Source organism: Oryx dammah, unplaced genomic scaffold, assembly GCF_014754425.2.
Source record: "Oryx dammah isolate SB20612 unplaced genomic scaffold, SCBI_Odam_1.1 HiC_scaffold_5, whole genome shotgun sequence".
Taxonomy (NCBI): domain Eukaryota; kingdom Metazoa; phylum Chordata; class Mammalia; order Artiodactyla; family Bovidae; genus Oryx; species Oryx dammah.
In genome coordinates this window covers 101,125,474-101,146,606 of record NW_024070189.1, presented here as the reverse complement: position 1 = coordinate 101,146,606, position 21,133 = coordinate 101,125,474, and the positions used below count along the sequence as shown (strand labels likewise).

Sequence of the window (21,133 nt, the reverse complement as noted above, 5' to 3'; positions counted from 1 at the left end):
CGCGCATGTGGTTCTCATCAGCTGCCTCTCTCCTGTTTTAAATGTAGGTCTTCCTGTAACAAGAAGAAAAGTTATTTCTCTCGAGGCTGTGGCTAATGATCCACTCACTCAGCCTGCCTTTTTTACCCCTTTGCATAACCGTATATTTAACAAGAGCTTCCACGGAGAGAGCCGGCAATGAAAGAAGGCAATGAGGAGGCGAGGGGCGGGGAGAAGCCCTTAGACTTGACACTTGACAGTTCTGGGTTTGATCGATAACTCTGGGTGACCTTGGGCCTCAGTTTCCTCCTTTGTAAGGGTGTTTCAAAGCAGGGTGGGAGGGTCTTTTAAACCTGTGATTCTCAACAGGGGTCGATTCTACCAGCCAGGCGACCTCTGGCAGTGACTGGGGACATTTTTGGTCCCCTGCAGGAAAAGGGTGTTACTGGCAGAGACCAGGGATGCTGCCGAACATCTTGCAACGCACAGGACAGACCCTACAACAGAGTGATCCAGCCCCAAATGGTGCCCAGGCTGAGAAACGCCGGAATGGACACAGGTTTGCAACGTTGGTGTCAACTCATGCGGCCTTGGGGCTTTTCCTAGCTGCGGTAGCGGCTCCTCCGTGAGACACTTTGCTGTCTCATGTTTTGGGGCTCCTAGCCCGAGGCGCTGCAGACCCCCAACTCGCACCGCCCCCTCCGGAGCGTGCCACAGCGCTCCTCAGTTGACCCTTCCGCGCACAGAATTAGAACGTGGACGTCTGCCTCGTGGCCGCCCCGGACGCAGAGGAGCTGGGAAGGACCCCGGGGTTCAGGAAACTTGGCAGCTTCTCCCGCCCGCGATTCCCGTCACCTTCGTCAGAATGGGAAAAGCTTTTCTACCCTAGGAGTGGGGTCCTTCATCTGCCCTCTCCGCCCCGCTGCCCTGAGGGCTTCCGCCCAGAGCGCCAGGGTTCAAGGACTCGGCGTTCACCTAGCGTTTCCGTCGGAAAGCTCCGGCCGCCACCCCCTCAACCTCCCGGCTTAGGTGGGGGCGGGGCCTCCAGGCGGCGGCCGTTGCCCCGCCCAACCGCCTCCCAACGGCTCCCTGGGCCAAACGGTGGGGCGGAATAGAGGTGGGGGGCGACTGCGCCTGCGCGCGCATGCGTGGAGTCTAGGGGCGGGGCCTGCAGGTGGCCCCGCCCACACTCAGCGCCTCTGCCCGCCCTATCTCCCAACCTCCTCAGCGTGGCGCCGACGCTGCGTGCGGCGCGGGTTACCCAGAGTGCTTCGCGCGGGGGTAGCTCACTGGAGTTTGGTTCTCGAGGCGGCGGCAGCAGCGGCGACGGCTCCGGCGGCTCCTCCTCCTCCTCTGGTGGTGGCGGCGCCCCGGGCCTGAGCCCCGGCCCCGGCTCACCTCTCCGTCACCCCGCGCGCCCCCTCTTTCCCCGGCGCCGCGGGGAACATGAGGCTCCGCTCCCGGAGGCCGGCGAGTGAGTGACCCCGGTCCCCCGCCTCAGCCCGCCCGCCCGCTGGCCCGGCCGCTCCCCCCCCGCCTCGCCCAGGCAATGACAGCGGCTCCGCCGTCTCCGCAGCAGATCAGGGACCGGCTGCTGCAGGCCATCGACCCCCAGAGCAACGTAAGTGCTCCTCACACGGGTTAAAGTGGAGGCCGCGTGGGCCCAGGACCCTCCCCCTCCCTAGTGCTCCTCGTCCGCCGGACTCTGAAGGATCCCCCGGACACCCAGCTGCCCCTGAGGGCCGCTGCCATCCTTGTCTCTCTTCCCCCGGGCCCGGGCCGGGGGCTGGTCGGGCAGCCCGGCAGCGCTCGGTACGTGAGGCCGAGGCTTTAATGCGGCCTGGGCGAAGGGAGCAGATGGGAGCTGAGACGAGAGTTTTTCCCCCTCATCCACCCTAATTCTACGACCCTTGCTGTTCCTGACTGTGCTCGCCCGCCTCGCCCTTACCATAGTACCCGCGACCCCCGGGAAGCCCTCCCGGCGAGGGGGAGGGAAGGGGAAAAGGCTGTGAGCAACTGGTGTCCGGGGTAGGACTCGGGGAGCCCGTGCCGCCGGTGTCTCGGCCTTATCGATGAGGAGGGAAGTCTTAATTACCTTGCCTCCCGGCTGGAAGAACCTTTCTGGTTTCGAAGGGAGCCCCCCTGGCCTCCTTTACACCTAGCCGAGTGCCCAAGGCGCGTGGAGAGTCCCTTTCGGTTCTGAGAGTGGACTTGCCTTCGCTGGGTCTCTCTTGGGGTCGCTGCTGACGGAAGATGATCTTGTAGAGAGTGGGATTCTTTCTATTACCTTTCTGGGCCTAAGTATTCCTTGCGTCTCAGACCAAGGCAGAGCCCCGCTTTTGGGTAGTGAATTAGAGGTGATTATGTGCTCTCCCATTCCACCCAGAGCCCTTCTTCGTGTGCCCCCTGCGTGGGGCCCTAGCCTGTTGGGTTTGTGACCTAGACAGTCAGGGTTAACCCCAGGGTGTCGCTTTCTCAGGTGCTGCTCCACCGAGGCTGCTGTTTGTGGAGGGATCTCCCCTGCCCTTCACCGTGTGTGTTGGGAAAGATTCATCTAATTTTCATATTTTCTCTGAGTGGTTGTCCGTGATAGGGATTATTTTCCCTTGTGGCCAGAGCAGGTTCAGCAACAAGATGTTGTAGCATCCAGGTATGAAGTGAGCCCCTGCATTTCCTGGGAGACCAGGAAGTGGCCATTGACCACTTTAATGTGCTGGGGATGGAAGAAATAAACCGTCTTCGGCTTGGCCAGGTAACTTAGGTTTCTGTCACTGTGGGGACTTTTGCTTTTCCTTTACATGAGTTTTGCTGATTAGTTTTAGCAGTAGGTTTTAGCCAGCACTGTGGGACTAATTCATGGTTGGAATGTACAAATTTGGTAGAAAGAGAGGAGTTGTGATCTTTTATAAGACTGATTGCTGTATCATAAGTAATTCTGTCATTCCTGGTCTTCAGGCCTCATGAAGATAGACTTGGTGGTACTTGTCTTTAACAAATGTTGTATACATTTTTGTTATGACTTTGGGGGTGGAGTAGGCACAAGCTATATAAAACCTTGCAGAATTTTTGCAGTAACTGGTGCTGCAGCAATTCCCAAGACTGAAAAATTAGAGGATAAAACAAGTGAAATGAAAAATGTAGCCTTGATGACTTTGACCTCAGAGTGTAACTTCTTGAATTCCATGTGCTTGTTTGCCTTGCAGAGATTCTGAATGGTTGCTGAGATATTAGCACTGATCCTAATACCACCTAGGAGAGCTTTGGGATCAGGAGGCGCTTTAACAGGCAGTCACCATGTTGTAGATTAGGTGGGGCGGTTACCTCAGGGGTTCCAGTGTTTTGTAAGACTCTAAAGGGTTCCTAGGAGAACAGAAGGAAGAGGGTCCAAGCCCATGGTTGTGTTCTGTATCATGGAGTGCACATTTCACGTGGCTTATCTGGGACGACTCAGAGTCTTACTGATATAAGTGTAGTGGATGAAATCGGGGTATTGTCTCTGACTATGAGTGATGAGAAAGTGCCTCCTTTAAATGCTGCTGTTGTCAGTGATGTTCCTGAGTATTGTTACAAGCGATTTGACAGGAGTGTGGCTTGGAGCAGACTCCATGGAGAAACTCAGAGCTGTGGAGGAATAGGTTGCCGGTAGAGATGGTGTGACCATATTTCTGCAGTTTCTCTTGATTGAACTGGGCCCAGGTGAGAGCTAGGTGGCTTCATCAAGGCATTGCTAGCACACAGCTGCTCTTCTCTGCCTTACCCAAATAGAAACTCCGCTTCTGCATAGTTATTGACACATATTTAAGATGCTCCTGGAAAATAAAAATGGGGACAGCGTTGAAGAGCCAACACTAAAATTAAACCTCTTCTGAGAGAAGCCACAGAGAATTGTGTCATTAATGCTTACCTTTATGGGCATGCAGTTATGACAACAAACTTAACTTTTGCTTGAAAAGTCAATGTCAGGGAGCTGACTTAACATCCACAAGTATCTAAAAAGTTAGGGGAGTAACAAAGTAACATTTTCTGATCATCTCCCTGACAAAGAGAGTTCTTAAGAGGAAAGTTCTTTGCTTTAAATTCTAGCCTCTGGAGTACTTGAATATCTATAGCATCAGGCTTTGATTTAATAATTTTTGCCAGCTCAGTAATAAATTCTGTACACTTCTTTTCAAAAAGCAACTGAAAGTTTTTTAGAACAGTGGAAGCCTTACTCTTAGCGTTGTATGGCAGCCCAGGGTGTTGAAAATCTTTCCGAAGTGCACTGTGTGCCTTTGTTAATCTTGTTTTGTCATGGATAAAGTTGAGGAGGACTGTTTTCTTCCTGCCCAGAAATCAGTCAGTCCACTCAAGCATAGTCTCATCAGCAAGTGATAGGTTCCTCATCAGCAAGTGATTAGATTCCCCTTTGTATTGGACACTCCTTGTTTTGCCAAAGTTGGGGCTTTGTCTTCCAGACCAGAGGACAGCCTTCAGGAGGAGTTTGTTTCTCTCTCTGCTCTGTCTGGAGCAGAAGTGTTAGGCATACTTTCTACGTGCTGGTTGAACTACTAAACCCTAGACTCCTTCTTGGGCTCTCCAGCAGGGAATCTCAGGACTACGTTTCTTCCTCAGTATTCTGCAGACTTCAGGTGCCGAGGGGGGTGACCAAGGGGCCTCTGCAGAGAGACACATGGGAAAGATCATTTTCCCACCGAAGAATTGGAGGGTGAGGATACCATTGAGCTTCCTTGGGCTGTGGGTTCCTCATCCACAACCTGGGACTGGGGACTGGTGTGTTTGCCCTATAAAGCTCCTTCTATATCCAGGTTCAGATTCTGGACCTGGGCATCAGACGCTAACATGAATTGTTCTAGAAGTTTTGTCTTTTAATGCGGTATCTGTTGTGTGAATTTTCTGAGTAACAAATACTAACACACTTTAGCACAGAGAAGTATGCTTTGCCTGACTTTGTGCAACACTTCAACAGTCTCCTGCTTCCTTCCAACAGCCTGTAAAGGGAGGTGGGGTGCATGGCCAGTCCCCCTTTCTGTGGGTGCAGAAGCCGACATCATGGCCATAGGTGCTGCTGAGTGTCTTCCATGGCCTGGAGAGGACAAAATGCCTTTGTTTCCTACTGACTTAATGTGAGGTGACTGCCCTAAAGTTAGGGACTTACCCAGAGTTATTAAGCGATAATGCTTCCAACTTTATTTAAATGCACTGTAGTGATCTCAAACGTGGAGAGGCGGCTTCAGAAGAGGCTGTGAGGGCAGTGTTCTTGAACTGGTAAGAAAAGATGTGGGCGCCTCTTCTCTCCCACACTAGTTTATAAGAGATTGCAACTTGGGTTCAATTTACCTGTGATGGATCCAACAGGATGATGACGTTGGACAACCTGTTCTGGAAACACCTGAAGGTTTCTGTCTGGGGAACAGAATCCTGGGCCAGACCACACTGTGACGTGGTAACTGCCAACTGATGTGGAACCTGTCATGAGTCTGGTGTTCCAGCTTTCTTTTCTGCTTCAAGATTACAGCACTTCTGGTGTTTTTGTAAAACACCATTGATCCTGCAGAAAAGAGGAATCTTGTAAGTTCTAAAATGGAAGGCTGTTAGTTCCAATTCTCATTAATCCATGAGAACATATGAAATCGAAACGTGCGGACTCTTCCTGACCACGCCGGTGGCCCGGATTCAGTAGCCTTCCTGCCTTTGCTCTTTCTGTTGTGGCCAGGATGTGGGAGGACAGCAGGGTGGCATTTGTGACTTTGGGAAGTGGACAGGTGGACAGTGTTGGTTGTCAGCAGGTGTAAGTCCTTGTGACTCGCCCTCTTCCTCAGCAGAAGGTGGACTTTGCTTTCTGTCTTCACGGAGGTCCTCAGAGGTGGCTCTCATCAGGGGATGGTGCGCTGGCTGCAGGTCACAGAGGCCTGGCAGACAGTTGCGGCCAGCTTGGGGGAGAGGCATTTGTCCTGACAGAGATGCAGACAGGCGCTGGGGCCGCTTGGGCTCCCAACAGCGCTCCGAGCGGTGGGCCATGCCCTCCAGGGGCCAGGCTTGGCGGTATGTGGAGGATGAGCGCTCTGCGCTCTCTGCCTCAATTTGTCCGTGTGTCTGTCTTCACAGATGGAGTTCTGGTTTATCCAGAACTGATCTGAACCCGTCATGGCCTCTCCCTGACTGCCTCCAGTGGTCTCCTGCCACCCCACCACTGTCACCTGCGTTCTGGAAGCTGGGGGCTCTGTCTCTCAGCAGAAGTTGTGCTTTTTCTCTTTATTCCTGGTGGTGGCTGTCCTGAGTCTGCCTGGTGCCTGCGGGGCCCACTTAGCTGGTTGTCAGGTTGGGTGCCTGAGTTTGTGGCTCAGTGGCTGGCTGCGTAGGCAGCGCATTTGCAGCCCAGCCTTGTGAGTGCCCGCACTTAGAGCCCCCTTCTCCCACTGCTCCTTTTCATTTTCCGGACTGGGCAGGTATTGACATGGGGATTCCATGAATTGGAAAGCATTTCCTGCATAAGGAGGGCCTACCAGTATTCCGCATGCTGGATTTAAAAGTACACTCCAATGAATTTCAGTTCTTGGGAGGCAGTACACCTACATTTCAATAACCAACTCGACTCACGCTGTTTATGGAGATATATGATAAAACTGGAAAAGGTGGCTCAGCTGTAAACATTTCTAGTGAGTGTTTATGGTGCTGGCTGTGGTGGGTGCAGACCTGGGGATACCCAGCCACTACCCTGCAGGGACCTGGAGCAGGCATAGTGTGCGCATGCATGGTCTGGGGTTGGGGCATCCTCACAGGGCTACAGCTCTTAGATCCAAATGGAACAGTTCTTCATGTGTCTTATTCAGAGATGGTTCAGAATTCTTAAGGACGTAAAATGACTTTGTAGAATCATTTTTTCCTTCATTATTTGTGTTTTCAGAAGGGAAAGGAAGTCGTTTCTTGGTTGGTTTCTGACCTGAGGGGAATAGAGAGTTTGGAGGAATCGTTGGCAAGTCATCGAACAGTTGACCCTCTCAGCAATGGGATAGGAAGAGGGCTGGTGAAGGGCCTGGAGGCTGGTTTACAGTACGGGTTTAGGTTGGCTCTGCGTGGCTTCTGGAGACAAACTTAGGACTCGAAAGGCAGGAGTTCATGGGAGGTAGATGCTGTTGGACTCGGAGCTCTTCTTGATGATCATCAGAGCTGGCTCAAGAGTCCAGGGCCAGCGTGCCAGGAGGGTGTCGGACAGGACTGGGCCCTTGGTCAGGACTCAGACTCTTGACCTGTGAGTTCCTGGAGGTTCTGTGATTATGTATGGAGCCTGTTAAAATGAAGGGTCATGTCAGATGTGCCCCAGCCAGGTGGGTGGTGTTAAAAGCCTTCAAATGCTCCTGGGACTGCAGCAGAGTTTCCTGGATTCATCCATTGGCGACTAAAATGAAGAGCTGCCGTTTATTAGCACTTACTGTGTGCCAGGGATGTGTAGTATGCTTTGCATCCTGGGTGGTTCTCTGGACCACTCTTCCACATGGATGCTCTATCTTCATTTTAGGGAAGAGCAGAGGTTGAGGGATCTTTCTAGTGTCACAGAGGTGGATATGGGAAAGCTTTGTGCCCAAATCCAGTGCTGGTTGGCTCCGAAGCCAGTGGGCCTAACAGTCTGTTACATAAGCAATGCCCAGAATGAAAGTCCAGCGCATCTTCCGAGGTTTACCTTAAATGTGAAGTGTTTTTAAATGTTAAGCTGTGCCTTTCCATTTTCTTCCCAGTTCGTACAACCTTTCCCGCCTAAAAATCTTCTGGCCTACTGGCTCCTAACCTTTTGGGGTATCAAGTTCCATTTTTATGATCAGAAGCATTCAGGAACGTCCACCTGATGCCATCAGTACACCTGATGGCAGGTGTACTGTTTTGTTTTTAAAAAATTCAAGGACAGAAGCTGCTCCTAATCCAGGAATGTTGTGAAGTAAAGTTATAGCTTGTCATCAAAACAGCATCTACAGGAACCGGCAAGCTGACTTTACCTGTTTGTGTGGCACCTTGGGTCGGGCCCTTTGCGCTTCCTCTGGCTGGGGCCTCCTGTCATCCCTGCCTCTCTCCCTTTTCCAGAAACCTTTCCCGCTTTAATCCAATTCAGGCACCTAACAGAACTTAAAAATTCTACATTCCTTCTGAGACTAGGTCTGTTCCCATGGGATGGCAAGTTCCTTGGTAACAGAGCAAGAGTTATTCCCCAACTATCCAGAAAGAACTTCTTCAGCGAGTGGGTGCTCAGATGCTTGATGATGTTCTTGTCAAAGGGCTGGTCTTCAGAGCCGCCTGTCGACATTTACTGAGTAGGTACAGGTTGCCAGCACTTTGCACATTTAACTTATACAGTAATACAGCAACCTGGTGAGGCAGGTACCAGTGTGGAAACTGGGGCTCAGTGGACACACTGGTAGAAGGGATGGCTCTGGGGTTAGAACCTCCCCACTCAGTCCTCACCCATCTGCTGCTGCCTCCCATGTCACTTGGGAGAGGGCAGTGGGTACAGGACCGGCATTCCACTCTCCTGTCTAGATTTGGATCCTTAGGCTGGATTCTTCTGTGCAGCATTTTTATGCTTGTTCAACAGGAAAGTTGTACCTGAATACTCTGCTTTCTCTTGAATCAGCTGAGAAAAAGGTGTTTTTCACTTTTTGTTTCTTGGCTGGCATTTTTCACCCCTGACAGAGAAGGTGGCTCTTGATCTTAGGTCCCTGTCTATCTGTGATCCCTGGAGACACTGATCAAATCCCACCTAGAGACTCTGGCCTTTTTTGATCATTGACAAACCAAACCCTTTCTGGACACCCCACCCCCCGCCCCCGCAGATTTCATTCTTCAGGGCCAGAAACTGGGTGATGCTTTTTCCAGGCCACACTTCATGGTAGGCCAGCCTGGTGGCTGCTATGGAGACTCTAGCCACTTGTCCACTGTGTACAAAGTGATTTTGTAGGTGGCTGGCCCTAGTCTGTGCCGGGGTTCTGTGGTGGAGCCAGGAGAGTTACTGATGGAGCATTTGGCTGCACATGACCATGGCTCTCACCGAGAGGCCGTTGGTGGCCTGGCTGTGCTCTTCCGGGTGCCAGTGGCCCCGCTCTCCTGCTTGTCCCTTCAGCTGCGTCCCCTGCCCACTCCCCGGCCACGCTTGGCTCTGCAGAGCACCTGGCCTGCTAAGCTGGCCTTGGCTCTCCTGGCACACACCTGCGGGCTGGGTCCCCTTGTCCCTGCGATGCCTCACTTGGATATCCCCCTCCACTATTCCAGCTTCGCTCTCTGGACCCCTCTGCCATCGGGTCCCTGGTCCAGCTTGCGGAGAGTCGTGGGCTGGTGGCCACAGGGTGATCCCCAGCATAGCTACCTGTGTCCTTAAGGCCAGTCCTTCTTGAAAGCCATTTCCAGTGAACATGTCCCAGCTTTTTATTTTAAACCCCCTTGGTGTGCCTTGACATCTGTGCCAGGCAGATAGTTGGCAAGCCAGCTTTTTAGTGCTGCGGGGGGTGAGTGACACCGATGTGGAGGCATGTGAAAGAGGAGCAGTGGTTTTATGCCCTCTCTGCTAATTATTTCGCACTGCTCCCTTCAAGCGCTCAGTTCGAAGGCTGCAGGCAGAGCACCAGCGCTGCGTCTGCATTGGCTTGTGTTGCACAGAGGCTCACGAGTGGGTCTCTTCTCAGGTGACACCCTGGCGTTACTCCGTCTCTCTGTTTTGCTTTTTGTCTGTTGCCTTTGCACAGTGGGTATCGTCTCCCCAGCCCCTGTAGCTTTGGGAATCACTCTTACCCACCATCATCCAGGGCAGAAGAGGAAGGTACCTCTTCCCCAGAAGGCCGAGTAGATGTTTCCTGGTACTTTGATTGAATTTGTCTGGACTTTGATTGAATTAGCAGACTGTGTTGATTGGTTCACCCCTAAATCAGGGCATGGTGTTATTCCATCCAGACTGACCCAGAGTAGAGGAGGTGCCCCCAAGAAACATTAGGGCACTGTTCATGGGAGAATAGGGTGGGAGTTGCCTGGTAGTGACCCTGGGTGATGCCTTTGAGGTGCTGCTTTAGTCACCTCTTTAAAAATTAAAATTTTGATATGATCGCGCCTTCAGGTAGTTGGGTGTTGTGCTGGACCCGGGATTGGGTCCAGGTGACAGAATGGACATAACTGAAATATGAGTTCTGGAGTAAGCGACGGGTTGTTTGCATGGTGTCAGATCGCGGCATGGGGTTCTAAGTACCCCTCGTTCGGGCTGAACTGCAGACTCTGATTTGCCTGCAGTCACACTTGGGTGCCTTGTGTTGGCGCAGGTGCCTGGTTGCAGCTTCTGGCCGCATCCTGGGCTAAGGAGCCCTGGGGGGAGTCCAGGGGAGCCTCAGCCCGGCCCAGCTTGTGCTCTGTCCTGCGCGAGGCTGGGTGGGAGGAGGCGGCGCCCGTGACCAAGCAGCAGCCGAGCTCTCCAGCCTTGTGTCCTGTCAGGCTCAGCATGGATGGCTCCTGGGAGGCCTGGTCACAGCTGATTGTTGTGCCCATTTCCTCTTAACTGTCCCCTTCCCCTGCTTAACAGAAGCTGGCACCTACTTGCATTTCAGAGTTTGGTTTCTTTCGCTTACGTTAGCTGAGATAGAGCGGGTCAGGTGATCTTTCATGGCCCTTCATTTTCCCCTTCCTATGTGTCTGGGGAGCTCTGACAAGCACCCAAAGTTGGTGATGTCTGCTCCCCCTTGGCTGGATGCTGGCAGCTGGGCAGTGGCAAATATGGGCCATGTGTTACGAATGAGGCGTGTCTTGGGGCAGAGAGGTTTGTGAATGGACATTTCACTTTCGCTTCTATTTTAAAGGAGCTTCTTATTCTTAAGCATTTAAAGTTCTCCCTTTGAAGGCTGGTCAGCAAGCCAAAGCTGCTGCTGCTGCATGCAGGAGCTTCACTTCTCACCATCACCCTCGTTAATGAGGTGAGCTCATCCTGCATTTGTTTGTAAGGTTTCTCCTTGCACCACTGAGTCAAAATATTGTTTGGGATTGAAATTGGAGTGGGAGAACTGAGAGGGAAGCTGCTTTGTTTTTTGTCCTCGACACCACGTGCATCTGTGTGTCGCGTGGGTAGGCTTGTTTCCCACGTGGTGGGAAATGTAGCAGCTCTGGGATTTGAACTCTTGAAGGCTCGGACAAGGATAGATCCACTTGCCGTTTGAAAGCTCCTGGAGAATCACTCTCACTTGGCTTGGGGGTGGGGTGAAAATGGTCGTGTCTGCAGGAAGTCGGGGAGGAGCTTGCAGAAGCAGCTCTGCTGTGCAGACAGAAGCTGCAGGTGCCCCTGGCGGCTGCAGCCCTCCCGTGTGGCGGGGCAGCGACAGGGGGACACTGGTCTGGACAGGAGGTGGGGACTGTCTTTGGATTACTGGTGGACCTGCTTGGCGGCCTGCCTCACAGTTAGGGGAGTAAGCGTCTGCCTTTCGCCCTGGGGATGACGCTCCTTGGTCAGGAGCATAGTCGGCATGGTTTTCTGTCCTGTTGGTGGTGGGCTCCCCCAAGTCAGGAAATAGGAAGTGGCATCATCTGCTTTGTGAGATGAGCTGGCCTTGGGCATGAGGATGCATTACTGATGCTTGTCACTTGAGGCCGTCTCCCTGGGTCATTATGCTGTCCTTGGTGACCCACTGCAGGCTCAGTGGTGAATGCAGCTGCTTGGGAACGAAGGAGGCCTGAGGCCTAACGCTAAGTGGTTGCTGTGGTTGGCCCCCTGAACCATACTGCACTGGCCTTTCTGCTCTCTCCAGACCTCCTGCTCATTTTACCTTCTTGCCTTTGAATATTTGACTTTGCTTTGAGGACCCCTGTCTGGCCTTTAAGACTTCCCCCAGATGTCTCACCATGGTTTCCAGTGGGCCCTGGGCGCCTGCAGGCCAGCCAACTACTGGCCTCGGCATGCTGTGCTGTTGGTTGGTGGCGCCACAACCACTGCTCTCCTGGCTGCCTCCCTTGGTCGCCCCATTCCTGTGAATGGGATCTCTAGGGAGTTGTAGCCTCTTCCTAGCCAGTCTTCTGCATCCAGATCTTGTCTGTGTGCCAGCCCCAGAGTGAGTGTTCAAAAAGACTGGGATGTTTCACTCTCTCTGTTGGGGCCATGTGGCTGACTGGGTAGCGTGGGAGCTCTGTAGATGACATAGTGAAGAAGGCAGTCTTTCTCCAGGTGGAAAGCTTGGGCTTTAGAGATGGGCAGAACTGAGTTGGGAGCGTGACTCTGCTGTTTGCCATGTAGTTTTGGATGAAGTTAGGTTTGCAGCCTTAGTTTTCCTTGGAGGATGTGCTAGTGGGACATCCTCTGCTGAGAGGGGGATGTGGTCCCTGTCCGAAGCATCCTGGGTCTTGGTGTGTAGCTGACCGTTCACGGACCTGTCGGTGGGCAACTCACCCAGGTTCCATCCCTTGGTGGGTGTCCTTAGGATGCTTAGTGATTGAGGTCTAGCCAGTCATGGGGCTACATCTTTCCTGGCCAGTGATTGGTTCAGGGATGGACCTGTGACCATTTGAAAGTTGTAATGCTTTGCTGGGGTACTTGGAGGAGACTTAAATGGGAAGGATGTGAACAGGTTGCTGCTAGGGTCTGCCGTGTGAGGACAGCCTGCCCAGGAGTAAGACTGGCCCAGAGGGATGGGGAGGAATAAGTTGCCGGGGCTCGGTTGGCCCTAGGTGAGTCGGTGGCATCTTTTCTTGGTGAAGTCCATTTATTTGTTCTGACCTTGCTGTCACTTGCAGCCGAGAGAGTTGGCTGAGCACAGTGTGCCTGGTTTCTGGCGTCCTCTCTCCTGCCCTGCTCCAGCCTCTCTCAGCTGCTCGTCAGCTCCTGACCTGCTGTTGCAGCCCCACCTGGATAGTCTGCCCTGCATTCTCTTTCCTTCCTACCTGCTTCTCTGGGCTCAGGGTGCAGCTTTCCTCCCACAGCAAGGCCCTTGCCAGCTGTCCAAGGAGCACTGTCTTCTGTTCCTGGCACCCTGGTCTGATCTTGCCCACCTGTAACCTGTCTGGCCTGCCTGTGTCTCCTACTGCTTTGGTCCCTTTCTCGCTGTTGCATATAGTTAATTCTGTTAGGGCCAAAGACCAGCTTACTGTGGGTCCATCTCTGATTTCAAGCTGTGGGTAAGCACAAGCATTGCCTAATCTGGCAGCACCAAGCTGGGTTCAGGGTAGAAAGAGTTCAGGTTTGGTGGGGACTGGGCAGGGCAGCTGCTTGGCTCACAAGCATTGGGGTTGGGGTGGCTGGTTCCCCAAAGGACAGCCCTCTCCTGTGATGACTGTTGGGCCCTCTCCAGACCTCAGCCCTTTGGGGTCCTCCTGTGGTGCTCGGTTCCCTTCCAGCCGTAGTGGCATGGTCAGACTCAGGTGTTGAGCGTGTCTTGTGTGTGTCGCTCAGTTTTAGGGAGTCTGGAGATTCTAGAGGCTGGAAACAGGACAGGCGAGAAGGTGGGCAGCTTTGGTTTGGCAGCACTTGCCTAGCCGCCTCTGTGGTGTGATGATCCCTCAGTCCCAGCCCCACCCCCAGGAGTACACATACCTCCCCTCTCCTTTGGGCCACGCCTGGACTCCCCCTGGAAGAGGGTTCTGAACCCTGAAGCCCCACTGTGCTGGGAGAGCAGTGGCTGCAGGTCCTCCTCAGTTGCTTCTGCCTCAGTGGCCTCAGGGTGAATCACCTAAAGCCTCTGGGCCTCAGTCTCTCTACCTGTGACATGTGGCTGTTGTGCCATCACCTGGCGGTGTTGTCCTGAGGGGTTGAACGTGTTAGGCACCTGGTGCAATGTCTGACTTGGGCTTAGTCACCTAGAGGAGGCCGGGAGCTGCTGCTGTTTCTCTGGTAAAGATGAGGAAAAGAGTGAGGGAGCCTGTCCTTACCTCTGAGGCCTTGCAGCTGGAAGGAGCAGAGTGGATTTTGCATTCTATTAGTGGGTAATAGACCTGCAGGTGGAGTTCAGCCTGGAGGGACTGAATCTCATTCAGTCTAGTAGGCAACCACACTTAACAAATCCAAGTGTACAGTGTCTTTTGACGTCATCTTTTAAGGGTTATATGTTTGTAAGGACTTTATCTTTGGACCATAACAGAAGCAGGACAGTAGCGACTCATTGTATGCTCACTCTTTGATAGATAGTATCCCATTTAACAGATGAGACTCAGGCTTAGCTAGGGTAAGTAGCTGGCCACCACACAACTGACCTCAGAGGCTTTGTTTTCTCCCGGAGGCCACTGTGCCCACTGTGAGGAGGGGAGGTGACAGTGAGAATGGAGATGGTCTCTGCCCGCCCATCTCTGTGGCAACCCCAGCCATGTGGGTGGTACCACCAAGGAACGTGCTTTAAAATTTCTTTTTAACTTTAATGCCTACCTCAGTTGGCCAGTGTACTTCTGGGCCTCATCCCTTGTGCTTTGGGTAGGAACTGAGGCCTTTGCTGTGTTTTACCACATGGGGCGTGGGGTAGCTTGGGGGTGCAGAGCACAGCCCCCGTCCCCTCCTAGCAACCCCCCATCACACCCCCTAGTTTTTCTGGTATCTCTGGGCCCTCTGAGCCGTGTCAGCAGCATTCATGAGGTCTTGTCTTTTGGAGAAGAAAGCCTTCTTCCCTTTTCTTAACTACAGGTTGGTGGGTGCAAAATTGTCTGAGCCTTCCCCCAAAAGAAAAAGCCGAATGGATGGGCAGATAGAAAGAAAGAAAAGTGTTTCCTCTGCAGGGGTTTTGGAGGTGGACCTGGGTTCAGATCTGTGTAGCTCTGTTTCTGCGGTGCTTGTCTCTGGACAAATTGCAGCAGACACTGCGGACAGTCTGTCAGACTTGCTGTCCTCTTGTAAAGTGAGGACAGGCCTGCCCACCAGAGGGTGAGGAACGCCCACGGGGAAGTGGCTGGGCACAGCGGAGGCACTGAACACAGGCAAGTACACGCCTGCCCCTGCTTTTCTTGAGGGGTGGGGCTGGGGCCAGTTTTCCTCCTGGATGAGTTTGTAGATATTTAACTTTGGTTTTCACAGATGGTATTTTTTCCCAAGATAGTCTTCATTTTAGTGTGAGCAGTTACCAGACAACATTGCATAATTTTGCACATTTCTGAAAGCTCCCTGGGGGGAAGTGGGAAGAAATTGGTTGTAGAACAAAATCTCAGGCTTGTAGACGGAAAGACACACTTCTTTAGAAGAAGTGCTAGGATTGGAACTCCCAACCAGACTTACCTGCCTGAACTTCTCCGAATCCCTCTATATTGCAGTGCAGACCAGGGGAGGAAAGGGATCAAAATACAGATTTCTGTGTGTGTGAAATCACCTAGTTTACGAAGCAGTGTTCTTTGAATGTGGAGAACTTACTCAGAGCTAACAATCACAACCTCCCAGAGACATCACCATATAGGGAAATACTGATGTGATGAATAATTGAAAAATATATACCTTATACTCAAATATGTAGGTGAAATGGCATTGGCAGGTAATCAAGACTGGGTGTTAAACTGTCCTGTTGCTATTTTATATCTCTTACTCTTCCCCCCTCATCCCACCCAGCCCCGCTGGCAGGACCCAGGAGAACTCCTTTTGAGAAATACTTATGTGGCAGGAGGTGTAGCTTTGGTCATGTCCTTTGATCTAGACATTTTTTAACTCTTGGAAATTTACAGATACATGATCATTTTTAATGACAATGTTAGTGAATATATTTATCCAATAGTAATTGTTAGTATCGTTAGTTAAATGGGAGAGGCTTAGGAAACATGATGCATCCACCGAGTCAGATAGCAGAGAGCTGTGAAGGTTGATCCTGAAGACTGCAGGAAAGGGGACATGCTTTGCCATGATGACGAAAAGGAGCTTTTTTTGTTTGTTTGTTTTTTGGTCAGCGGCTCACAACTAGGAAAGGCACAAAAACTAGAACTTAGGGTGAAATGGGAGACTTTTGTATTGGGGCAATAGGAATGGTTTTTGTTTTTGCTTTTCCTGTGCTCTGTTGTTTTTTGTCAATTAAACAATAAAAAGAAAAAGAAAAAGTAGATTGATTTAGCCTGAAGAGCACTCGAACTATTGAGAGCAGTCAAGATGTGGAGTGGATCATGGGGCCTCTGTGTACTGCTATCAGCGGAGAGAAGAGGGTTATTTTATCTCTCGTGTCTTTTTGGGAGGTTCAGAGCAGGAGTGTGCAGCTCCTTAACCCAGTCAAGCCCACCCATCATGCTTTGCATGCTCTCGGAGCACAGGAGTCCAGCCCACCAGGACAGAGAAGATGTATATGAAGTTTCCCTCATTGCAGTCAGTGACACTGTAGCGGTGGCTCTGTTCAAGCCCTGGGGTCATCTGTGCTCCCTGCTTTTCTCTACCTTAATGCACCCAATCCATCTGCAAGTCTTACAGATGACTTTGGTAGGTAACTCTACTACAAAAATGTATATTCTCCTTTCATCATCTTTTCTCCGACTTGCCCCTTCCAAACTGATATCAGATCACACCATTGGCTTAAGATCCTCTGTGATTAGAACATGCATCCCCTCTCCTTATTGTCATGAAGAATTGATGCTTTCGAATTGTGGTGCTGGAGAAGACTCTTGAGAGTCCCTTGGACAGCAGGGAGATCAAACCAGTGAACACTGAATTTCAGTGGAAGGACTGATGCTGAAGCGCCAACACTTTGGCTACTTGATGCCAAAAGCCAACTCATTGAAAAAGACCCTGATGCTGGGAGAGATTGCATGCTGGAGGAGAAGGGGGTGACAGAGGGTGAGATGGTTAGATAGCATCACCCACTCAATGGACATGAATCTAAGCAACTCCAGGAGATAGTGAAGGACAGGGAAGCCTGGTGTGCTGCAGTCCAGGGAGTTGCAAAGGGTTGGACACGACTTAGCGACTGAACAAATAACAATGAGAGGTGCTGCATGACTTGGCCCCTTCTTTCCTTTCTTGTCTCATTTATACTCCCTTCTCCCTCATTCATGGCTGTGCAGGACACCTTCCTAGATCTGACCTCAGATTCCTTCAGGCTTCTCTTGGCCAACCTTTGTAAAGAGCTCCCTCCCCGCCCTGCTGTCACACTGCCTGTCTCCAAACTCTTGTCCGTTCACGGCACACATAGGAAATAGGGTGTCCAGGCAGGGCACTGGGAAACTGGAGCTGGGAATGAGGGGCAAGCAGTCCGTTTCTTCAGTGTAATTTTGTGAAAAATAAAGTGTAAAGTGTTAGGGGATGTGCTGAATATTGAACTGTATTGAATCTCCCAGTAACATTATTGATGTTCCTAAAAGGGAGCACTGTGTCCTTGAAGATAACTTTTATATGTTAGCTGGGATTTTTGTTTTTCCTTGACATTGATAATCACCATGGAGAAGTTCAGTTTGCTTGCAGAGATGATAAAACTTAGAACCATTTTTTAAGTACACCATAATTTATAAGAGCATCTAAAGAATGCAGGTTCTTTCCTCTTTTCATTTATATGTAATGCTGAATTATAGTAATGCAAATGGATTTTCGTTTCATTCAGGCTTTATTTTAAGCACTTTGAAGTAATAGAGAACTCTAATTTACTCTATGTGGTGTGCTTATAAATGTTTGACAGCTGGCTTTCCAGGAAAAATGCCTTCTATACATACATGGTTACACTGATAGAAAGGATAGGCAGCAGACAGTTCACAAGTAACCATGAAACACAGCACTCTATTTTCAGTTCGAGGTAGCCAGTTGTTTCACTCAGACTGCTTTCCTTGTTTTCTGTTGAAGTTTTGTATCCATAGTCAACTTATGAGTTTAGTTTTGACATGAACATTGACTGCTGATTGTTATGTTAGTGAAGTAATATCTTTGCAAAATCAGATAATAATTTTCAAATACTGGAAGAATATTTCCTCAGTTGTTTGTGCTGTTCCTCCCGGCATGGCACACTTTGAAGTTTAATCTGTATAATCAATATTTTCTTAAGTCTAAATCCCAGGGGATGGTGAGCTGTTTCTGGACCAGATAGTAAATATTTTCAGTTCAGCTTTGTAGCTCATACCGTCTCTGTCACAACTCCGCCTTTATGCATACCACAGAAGCAGCCATAGATAATTTGTAAACAAATGAGTATGGTTGTAGTCCAGTAAAACTTTATTTACATGGCTGATTTTATGTTATGTGAATTTCACGTCAATAAAAAATAGATAAAATGAAACTTTTCAAAGTCTTTACGAAAGCAGGCATTGGTCTGGATATAGCCCAGGACTCTACAGAGGCCACCAACCTGAGAAGAAGTCAAGCCCTGATTTATAGTGTTTGCCAGTTTCCATGGTATAAATACTTTGACTGTGTCTGATTTCAAGCTGCTAGCATGATGTCACCAAAAGTGAATTTGGGAAGACATGCTGCAGTAGTAGACATGGCCAGGATATGGTGGTTATGAACAAAGCTGAAAACCCGAATAATAATGCTGTGCTCAGTTGTGTCCGACTCTTCGCTGCCTCCTGGACTGTGGCCCGCCAGGCTCCTCTGTCCGTAGAATTTCCCAGGCAAGAATACTGGGGTGGGGTGCCATTTCCTTCTCCAGGGGATCTTCCCAGCTCAAGGATCTAACCCGCGTCTCCTGCATTGGCAAGTGGATTCCTTACCACTAGCGCCACCTCAGTTCAGTTCCGTCGCTCAGTCATGTCTGACTCTTTGCGACCCCATGAATCGCAGCACACCGGGCCTCCCTGTCCCCCAACTTCCAGAGTTCACTCAGACTCACGTCCATCGAGTCCGTGATGCCATCCAGCCATCTCATCCTCGGTCGTCCCCTTCTCCTCCTGCCCCCAATCCCTCCCAGCAACAGAGTCTTTTTCCAGTGAGTCAACTCTTCTTATGAGGTGGCCAGAGTACTGGAGTTTCAGCTTTAGCATCACCTAGGAAGCCCCAAATAATAGTAACTGTGGGGAAAAAATAAGTATTTAATCACCTTTGTTTTCAAATTTAAAAAATTGTTACACTTAAAACAAAATTGAGGTGTAGCTAATTTATAGTGTTGTTGATTTCAAGTGTACAGCAAAGTGATTTAGTTATATTCCATTTTACACACACACATACACATATATCCCTTGTCAGATTCTTTTCCACTATAGATTATTACAGAATATGAGTATAGTGTCCAGTGCTAATATAGTAGGTTCTTGCTGCTTACCTATTTTATGTCATAGTGTATATGAATCCCAGACTCCTAATTTATCCCTCCCCTTTTCCCCTTTGGTAACTGTAAGTTTGTTTTCAGTGTCTGTGAGTTGTTTTTATTCTGCAAGTAAATTCATTTGCATCACGTTTTAGATTCCACCTATAAGTGATATCATGTGATATTTGTCTCTTTTAGCCATGTTAACACTGAGTCACTTTGCTGAATACCTGAAGCTAACACAACATTATAAATCGACTAGGCATCAATTAAAAACAAAAAAAGCTATCCAAATGAAGATATCCCGTGAGAAGTAAAAGGGAGTGCTAAAGTAAATTACAAATTTTTTTAACCATAAATGGTTAAGAACCAATAAAGATTCCACTTAAAAGCTAGTCTTAATAAAATTCTAAAACTTTGTTTAAAAAATGTTAAATCCAGGACATGTGCTATAAAACAGAGAGGAACTCAAGTCATCTAGGATAGCAATCACCCCAGACCCCAGGAGTATGGCAGCAGAAGTAACGCAGAGGTGGCACCCATCCTTGCTGCTCAGAGGAACATCTCAAGTGATACCTGTTTCCAGCAGAGCGTTTGTCAGAGGAGCTCGGAGCTCATTCCTGCCTCCTGCCTCCTGCCTCAGACGCTGTCTCTGCTCTGCATGTTGGTGCCTTTGTTTCTCAGGAACTAGATACATAAAGCTTACAAGCACCAGCTTGAGCCGCACTGCCTGGACTTGATCTGGCTCCCTGACTGTGTGGCCTTGGGCGAGTTACCTAATATCTTGGAGTTTCACTGTGCTTATGCAGAAGATGAGAGGCAGTAGTAATACCTATCTCCCGGGGTTGTTTTGAGGATTCACTGAGTTAATACGTGTCGTGTCCCCCTACACACCGGCCTGCCTGTGCAAATGAGTGTCTGCGGTCTACCTGACACTGAGCATAAGTAGAGGTGATTTGTGAGCTGGAGAGAGCTCAAGGATTTGTGACAGTGTTACAGTGTTTTTACAACTGTGATTAGCCACAAAAATACAAATGGAGGTTTCCTACAAAAATCCAGGTATGTGACTTTTCTAGAAAATTTAGAATGCTGCCAGGCAGGAGATAACTGCCTGCCCATAGCAACCTTCAGCTGGCAGTCCCAACCACTCCCTTGTCATAGCATTTCTTTAAAAATTACTTATTTTCTTTTTGGTTGTGCTGGGTCTTCATTGTAGTGCACAGGCTTCTCACTGCAGGGGCTTCTCTTGTTGCGGAGCACGGGCTCTAGACACACAGGCTTCAGTAGCTGTGGCGCGTGGGCTTAGTTTTAAGGCATGTGGAATCTTCCTGGACCAGGGATTGAACCTGGGTCCCCTGCATTGGCAGACGGAGTCTCATCCACTGTACCACAAGTGATTGATCATTGCATGTTTTTCCAGTGCTGTGTATAACAGCTGGCTCCCAAGGTTCCTGAGTGCTGGCTGGCATGAGCTGAATGCAGCGCACTCTGGGGTCAAGACCGTACCCCTGTCCTGCTGGGATCTGGGCTGCAGGCCGCAGGCTCCTTGTCCAAGATGGCGTCAGTGTCTCTGCAGCTGACTACTGGGATGGTTCTCTTGGTTGGAGTGTCTTGGAGCCAGCTATTCTGAAGATGGTTTGGGGCCAGCATTCTGCTCCAGACCCTTTGCTGCCCCGGGTTCTCTCGGGGACTCCAGGCTGAGGTGACCACCTCTCCTGGCCCTGGGCTTGGGAGGAAGCCTTCCTCTAGTGTGTCACGTTGGTGATTTTCTTCATAGCTTTGCATACAGTCACTTTGTCCTGTTTCCTTGTCAGTCTCCTTTCTTCTCTGCCATGAATGTAAGTCCCTCCAGCTCTGCCTGCTCCCTGAGTTCCTCCTCAGCACAAACACATTTTGATTTTCCTGGTAAATACTGAGCCACTGAATGAATTCTGGTGTCTTCTCTCTGTGAGCTGCAGCTGTCTCAGTGTGCAGTCTGAATGGTTTTGGCTCCCACGTCCAAACTTTTCCTGCTGTTGGAGACAGCCATCCCCTTTCTG

General features: G+C 50.3%; 1 protein-coding gene across 1 annotated transcript in view; it reads left to right on the top strand.

Moving 5' to 3' along the window:
* Window positions 1–1,201: 1,201 nt before the first annotated feature.
* The window catches only part of MED26 (mediator complex subunit 26), a 40,195-nt gene continuing 20,263 nt past the window's right edge, over window positions 1,202–21,133 (top strand). The window contains exon 1 of the mRNA XM_040241119.1: window positions 1,202–1,600. Within this exon, the coding sequence (XP_040097053.1) occupies window positions 1,529–1,600 (72 nt within the window). The 5' untranslated portion in view covers window positions 1,202–1,528. The remainder of the gene's footprint in view (window positions 1,601–21,133) is intronic.